Source organism: Pungitius pungitius, chromosome 1 (genome assembly GCF_949316345.1).
Source record: "Pungitius pungitius chromosome 1, fPunPun2.1, whole genome shotgun sequence".
In the NCBI taxonomy this organism is placed as follows: domain Eukaryota; kingdom Metazoa; phylum Chordata; class Actinopteri; order Perciformes; family Gasterosteidae; genus Pungitius; species Pungitius pungitius.
In genome coordinates this window covers 26,339,079-26,346,439 of record NC_084900.1, presented here as the reverse complement: position 1 = coordinate 26,346,439, position 7,361 = coordinate 26,339,079, and the positions used below count along the sequence as shown (strand labels likewise).

At 41.4% G+C, this 7,361-nt stretch overlaps 1 protein-coding gene across 2 annotated transcripts; it reads left to right on the top strand.

Moving 5' to 3' along the window:
- Positions 1-404: 404 nt before the first annotated feature.
- LOC119222358 (vesicle-associated membrane protein-associated protein B-like) lies at positions 405-6,474 on the top strand. Of its 2 annotated transcripts, none has more exons than XM_037478933.2 (6): positions 405-729; positions 2,072-2,224; positions 2,767-2,870; positions 3,256-3,336; positions 3,688-3,870; positions 4,550-6,474. In XM_037478933.2, exons 1-6 carry the CDS (start codon positions 672-674, stop codon positions 4,721-4,723), a joined length of 753 nt encoding a protein of 250 aa, XP_037334830.1. In that variant the 5' UTR covers positions 405-671; the 3' UTR covers positions 4,724-6,474. The 2 variants fall into 2 exon arrangements, with proteins under 2 accessions (XP_037334830.1, XP_037334831.1); XM_037478934.2 differs by having other exon boundaries at positions 406-729; positions 3,739-3,870.
- The last annotated feature ends 887 nt before the right edge of the window (positions 6,475-7,361 follow it).

Below are 7,361 nucleotides of genomic sequence, written 5' to 3'. Positions count from 1 at the left end.
TGATAGAATATACGTGTGGGGGAAGGGGCTTATAGTACCAAAGGGATTACAAAATGAAAACATGTTTGCTTTACGGCTAAATATATTAAAATGTATAAGCTGGTACTACCAGACAATTTTTCTTTTTTTTAGGAATGTTGTGCCTGGAAAATAAATTCACTCATTCTTCTTGGGGAAAAAGAAAACCGGTAGAATTATGGAATTAATCATGAACTGTTGGGAGTGTAATAAAATCCAACTCCCAACAGTTTGAACTGATTTAAGACTATTTACTATTCAAGTTGAAATGTTCTAATAAACACAATTTAAAAAACTGTTTAATGTCACTTTCAGTGCGGAACGGCTTTTTTTGCATCGGTCAAGCAAAGCAACCACGTGACATTTGGCACCGGCACCGCCCTCGCGTGACGTCACCTTCCTTCCCCTCTCTCCCTCCGCTGTTAGCAGAGTTAGCGCTAGCAGTTAGCCTCCAGCAGCTGTCGGTGGCACTCAGTCAGTCCGAGTGGTGGTGCATTTGCAGTCTGTAACAGTTTTTTTCGTCCCTCCTGTAGGTACACCTTGGACGGCTGGGTTGTTTCTCTAGGAGCCAGTTGCTTCACCTCCTTGGGCTACCGTTACCTGTGGTAAATTATTGTTGTCCCCGCTGACACGACAGGAAGAAGCTCTGGGACATGGCCAGACCAGAACAAGTCCTGGTGCTAGAGCCACAACATGAACTGAAATTCAGAGGTAACGTAAACGTTGAGCCAGAGGGCAGGGCCGGGGCTAGGTAGCTAACGATAACCATTTGACAGCCAGAGTATCGATGTCTGCATTGGCCAGTTCACGTTTGTTAATGTTTGGTTATTGGTTGTTGCAGTTGTTTAATTCGATAGACGGTCATTGCTATCGTCCGCTGCAGTCTACATTGTGTGCACGGCAGCGGTGGCGATGACATATGAGACGACACCGTTTCTGTGTGCGACGATGCTAACTAGCTAACGTTGGATAGCATTCGGCTAACCTAGCTAGCAAGTCAAACTACTAGCTGTCATTGCAGCGTCAGGGCAGGCCCCCCGTGCCATTTCTCTAATTCACATTCACTGATTTGCTTCGAACCCTTGCTTTTTTCAAATGTGTTTTTCTGATGGTTTCTAAAGCTCCAGTAGCTGGTATAACGTAAAGCTTTTGACAAACGCCTTCCTCTCGATGTTACGAACACCAGGCTGCCGAGCAGTGACTATTCTAGCAATTTCTGCGATCAGGATGTCATTCCTTAACCTCATTACCGATGTTATTTCACGGTATTCTAATCTAACAAGTTGTGTTTAGGAGATTTGCCGGGTTTTCTTCCACTGTGAAACCTAAATTCCTTTCCAGCTTTTCTTTTTCTCCATTCGAGAAAAAGATTGAGGAAATACAGACTTAGCTTGTGTACCAGGGATAATGGCTACATTCTGAGATGACTGCCTTTGGGTGTACTGTAGAAATGGGTCAAGTGATGGCCTAAACGGATGGTTTCAGTCAGTATCTTGGGTTTCACTATGGAATTATTGTTTAGCTTTGAATGCAAAGATAACCCAAGCAAATGATCCATACGCCCACCCAGTTACTGATGCTCTGTGTAGGAAGGGACGCGAGCAACCACTCTGCGCTTAGTTGTCCAAAACATATATTTCTGAAACCCAAAGTTCAGTTTTCAAAACAGGTTAAATGTCCAATTAAGCATGATCAGAAAGTGTAATGAAGCACAGTTTGATTGTCATATACATGCTACACAAGTCAAATAAATAATAAACAGTAATTTTCCTACATTGTCCTTCATGGTTTTGGGTGAGAGCAGGGCATGAAAAGCTGCTTGGACACTGCTGCTCTTTCCACTGTTTAAATGTTTAATGGGCAGTGTTTATGACAGGCTCTGTGGAGCACCTTACAAACACTACTTATAAATTCATCCTTGCAGACACACAATGTGTGTATTCACTTCATCATACACGCCTACTCAGTTTTGCTTCTAATCCAGGCACACGAATAACGACAACCCAAACTACACAAGTGTAAATTTACTGTTTCTCTGTGTCCCCCCCCTCAGGCCCTTTTACAGATGTCGTCACTGCCACTCTGAAGCTCAGCAACCCCACGGATAGAAATGTGTGTTTCAAAGTCAAGACCACCGCGCCTCGCAGATACTGTGTGCGCCCAAACAGTGGCATCATTGACGCTGGAAACTCTGTCAATGTTTCTGGTTTGTAAAAACATTCACATCTTCAATCAACCTTCAGATATTTGTCTAGTACTAATGCAATCCGATATCTGTAAGTTAGTGATTTATTAGTGTGGTGATCTGCTTATGTACAAGCAGGCTGTGTTAATCTTTTATGCTATTTTGTAACAAAATTGTGTTTTTTATCGGTCAGTACCAACATGAATTGTCCAACCTCAGTTCTATCAGTGATGGAACTGATACAGCAGATGTTTTCTCAACATTTCTATTAGTAACATCCACTCTGCACAAACTTATGAAAATGGTCCAGTAACTATCATTTGTATTACTATAAATGGATATCAAACTGATGGAAGGGATTTCTAATATTAAATTTGACTATAGTTGTTGTACTCGTCAATGATTAAGGAAATGATTATCCATCAATGTCACATTGTAACCAAACACCCTGTAGCCCTGAATAACGTCCTTTTATTCACAGATAATTCATGATTGTGGGCCAATAAAGGGAGTTACTCTATTAATGTTCTTCCTCTCTATTCTCTTATTCCTTTGCTCCACAGTTATGCTCCAGCCGTTTGACTACGATCCCAATGAAAAGAGTAAACACAAATTCATGGTGCAGTCCATGCTGGCTCCGTACGGCATGACTGACATGGAAGGAGTTGTGAGTATCAGAGCATCGTATACAATTCTGGGATTATATTCTTGTTGATATATTTATTTATGCCATAAACAATGTGACGGTTGACCCTGTTTTTTTCTGGTTCAACGACACCGTAGGCCTCCTCGTCTTTCAGAAACCTACACTACCTCCAACTGATCTCTTGAATATTGCAGTTTACATCCATCTGTCTGTGTGCAGAAACTGCTCTGAAACATTTACATTACGTGTCGCTAATCCGGAAAATGTCCCAAATAATTTCTGTAGAGCATTTCCTGTGACGTAATGCCATTTTAATTAAATGTATGAACCACAGAACTGCTTTGAGTGTGCGCCTTCCCTGCGTTATCTTCCTGCTTATCTCTCCTCTCCATGTTCTTGCCCACAGTGGAAGGAGGCAAAGCCCGAAGAGCTGATGGATTCCAAGTTGAGATGTGCATTTGAGATGCCTCTAGAAAATGACAAATCTGTAAGTCTTTTGTAAGCATTCAAACGTTAAGTGTGAACATTTCTTTAGCTGCCTTGTGTATTCCACAGGTTTAAATGTGCGCAAACGTATGGTAGTCATTTAAATCAGTCATATCAGATTGAAACATTCACATTGCATTTTTCTTTAGTTCATGTTTTTCCCCCTTTTACAGTGTGTTCTCTTAGTTAGCTACCCATCAGCAACATATCTCTGTATCACCCATCACATGCTTATTTATTTATTCATTTATTATTTATTTGTCTTTTCATTTCACTCTATCACTTTTCTGCATGCCTCTTTGGCCCCTTCCTGTCTCCCACCCTCCCCCATCTTCGCTTTCTCTTTCCACAGCATGAGAGTGAAAGCAACCAAACTGTATATTCCTCTGCCTCCTCTGTTAAGACTGAGCTCTCCACACTTCCCAAGTCAACCAGTGCCTCGCTGGATGACGGGGAGGTGAAGAAGATCATGGAAGAGTGTAAGCGGCTGCAAATGGAAGTGCACAGGCTACGGGAAGAAAACAAACAGATCAGGGTGAGATGCGCATAAAAACAGACCTTTTATCATACACACATTTTTAATTCTTGAAATATCTGACGTGAAAGAAAAAAAATCCAAGATAAATATATGGTTTGAATGATGGCCATCGTACTAGAGGGGACTATTTATCTAGTAGACTTTGACAAGTGCTGCTCTGTGGTGAACCTGAATATGAAAACCAAACTGTCCCAAAGTTCTATTTAGTCTTCGTATGAACAGCCATTTTTTTTTCTCCCAATCAAGGCTCTATCAATTAAATGCTGCACCTATTATGTCTCAGTGAAAGTGTTCTTTTCCAGGTGTTAGTCCAGCATCCTGAAAATGCTTTAATTAGAATGAATAAATATGTTGCATTTGGCAGAACTTCAGTCCAAAGGCTCCTTTCTGCTGCAGCTATCAGTGTTGCCATTGCTTTGTGGGGAGAGAAGCTGTATGCTGTTAAAAATGTGACCCTGTGCAAACTTGTCCATCCGGATGTTACTGTCAAAGTAACGTCAGAAGTCTCATGCTTTGCTGTGGAAAACATGCCTCCGTTAAATCTATGCTATTCTACATTTTAAGCTAGAGGCTTGTGTCCTTGTCACATTTAGGCAACAAAGTTGTTGTGCGTGTGTATTTATGTGTGAGTGGAGCCGGTTTGACAGTCTCTCGGAATCCTCTTTCTTCCCTGCAGGAGGACGACGGGCTGCGGAAGAGAAAGGGGACCTCAGTGGGCTCTCCTCACTCCTCCTCCTCCTCCGCCATGGCTACCTCGGTCATGAGGGACGAAGGCCTAAGCACCCGCATCCTGGCCCTCTGCGTCCTCTTCTTTGTCATCGGAGTCATCATTGGCAAGCTCGCCCTGTAGAGACAGTCAGAGCACAGTGACAGGCGGGCGGACGGCGTGCTCGGCAGGACACGCGTCGACGGCAATGGGGATGTCTTCGGGGGTTTATGTTTGTTTGTTTGTTTTCTCTTTTTTTAACATCTGAGGCAATATCATGATTGTTTATCTGGATGGAAACTAATATAATGTCTAAGAAGAGAATGAAGCAGGGCAATCCCAAGTTGAAGCATGAGTGCGAGGGTTTTTGTCACAGTTCTTGCCTTTTTTCTTTTGTGAAATAATCACCATCTCTGATCTGTTGTTTCCATCTATCCCTCCTTCCTAAATGATCTTCCGCAACTTGCACAGGTAACAGTTATTTGTGTGTGTGTGTGTGCGTGTGTGTGTAAGTGGCTTCACGCTGGCTGAATGTCAAGTCTTTTGTCACTTAAGTCTTCAACTTCTCTTCCATGTAATACTGATAACCTACAAACAGAGGTAAACAGTGATCAGAGAGACTTTTTTTTTTTTTTTGAAACTCCATGTATTGTTTTCTAAACAGTATGTGGTAAAAATGTGAGCCAGTTTGTGTGTGTGTGTGTGTGTGTGTGTGTGTGTGTGTCCTCTTAATTTTGCCTCCTGCAGGCGGGCTGATGTGACAGTTTGTTGACGTTTGTGTGTGAGATCTTAAATGGTGAAATCACAGGCTGGTTTTAGAGCAAAGGGTGAGGGGTGGTTTGAAAACATAACTTTCATCTGAACAGATTTCCTGCACACACAACTGAAAAATGGGGGCTTTGTTGAAAATCGGATTAAAACTTGATATTTCTTTATGCCGTTTGAAAACTATATAATCATGTCAATCTAAATTAAGATGAATTGATGCTGCATGGTGATCTAGGTAAAAAAAAGCAGAGCTATAATTTAGTTCAAGATGTCAGAGATTCCCGTTAATGCATAAACGATAATTGCTTCCTCAGGCTAAGAGGCACCAGACCAAATTGCCCCCCCCCCCCCCATTTTTTAAAACGGGGCACACTTGTCATGCAAGACCAACGTTTTACAACGGACACTTTCAATATATAATATAAAATATATATAACAGCTTTGGCCACCTTGTTTAATTTTGCTCATGGAGTATTGTATTTGCCTCATTTAGTCTATTACAGCAGTCTTTTCCCTTTTTCTTTTTATGTAGTCCAATGTTTCTGTTAATAATACCCAACTGCACCATAAAGTGTCCACTCTGCAGTCTGCATGCAATGACTTTTATTTGAGTGTTGAAGTTATATTGGTAAAACAAAAATACCCTTTTCTAAAAAGGGACCATCTTGAGTCTGGTTTCTGGGTGCGGTTTATTTCCTTTTGATTATTCCTTTGTTTTATGTCGGGCTCGGGTGGTAGTGAGATAACTGAGACAACACAGCTGTATTATCTTGGTTGTCACATGACCATCTTAGTAGGTTGTTAAAGATAAATATGTTTTTTTGTTGCCTGAGGGAGCTTGGGGATCAAAGAAGTGGGAATGTGGGTGGCTGGGAGGAGGACTGACCTGTCAATACGCACTACACTAAAGAGACAAAACAAAGGCATCAGTGCAACCACACATACATAGATCCAGTCACATAATGATGTAATCACAATGTAATTGGATACACTTTTGTATGTACATAAATTTACTTAAACTGATAACTGACAAAGTTATTAACATAATGTAGTAAAGGAAGGAAATAATTAAGCAACCATCATGGATGATGTAGCATCATAAGGAATTAAAATGCATAAACCCACAACTGTCTGCTTCTGTGAAACGTTAACTCATGTTCAACCTTACCCTAATGAAAATTAGAATTGTAAGGTGTGTGTGTGAAGCTCAAACAGAGTGATAGTAAAAGCAAAAACATCCTGTGTGCAGATCCACTAAGCCAATGCCATTATTAAGGTTATTTGATGCTGAAATAAAACGAAAAAAACATTTGAATATGTCAATCTGCTTTTAACGGGAAACGTGAAAAAAGTTGTTTAATAGTGTTAGAATAACCTCTATTACAAATGAGTAGCCACCATTTACTGCTACCTTCATGCAAACACCTAATTTCATACATTTAAATGACTCAGTGTCTTTCACTGAATAGTTAAGAGGTGGTTTCATCACCCAAGACCAATTGGCTTTCAAACTAGCTGTGACGTCACACATCCTCTTTTACACAGTGATGAAGAGGGAAACTGCACATGTGAAGTTTAATCACTTTATAGCATGAAGGGTTTCTTTAAGGAATCAGCACTTTTATCCACATTAATGAATTGTTGCAGGTACAGAACCCTCTCTGCCGAAACTGAGCCCTTTGCTGCAGCTGACACCTGTTATACAACACCTGTTGTGACGTCATTGGTTTGGGTGCGGCCACAGGTTCACCGGTATCCCAGCAACAGAGGCAAGCAGTGCGGGTCCCATAAAAATCCAGAAATGTATTGAAGCTCTCTATTGAATGAGACGAAGCACGACCCTGGTAAAGAAATGCCTGTGATATAAGCGGCCCCGCACAGAGAAGATAGAGCGCATGCTCCGAAAAGTGATTTGGGGAAAAATTACACAGTTGAATGCTGCAGTTGGAGACAGAACTCCAACCAATCCAGCCTCTCCTTTTCGGGAAACATGACGTCATTGGGCCTTATCCGG

What these genes read in the sequence shown, in the direction of transcription:
- LOC119222358 (XM_037478933.2), top strand. Translation starts at nt 672, where the DNA reads ATGGCCAGACCAGAACAAGTCCTGGTGCTAGAGCCACAACATGAACTG. An exon ending in AAACTCTGTCAATGTTTCTG is followed by an intron (nt 2,225 to 2,766) that starts GTTTGTAAAAAC and finishes TTTGCTCCACAG; the next exon opens with TTATGCTCCAGCCGTTTGAC. An exon ending in CTCTAGAAAATGACAAATCT is followed by an intron (nt 3,337 to 3,687) that starts GTAAGTCTTTTG and finishes CTCTTTCCACAG; the next exon opens with CATGAGAGTGAAAGCAACCA.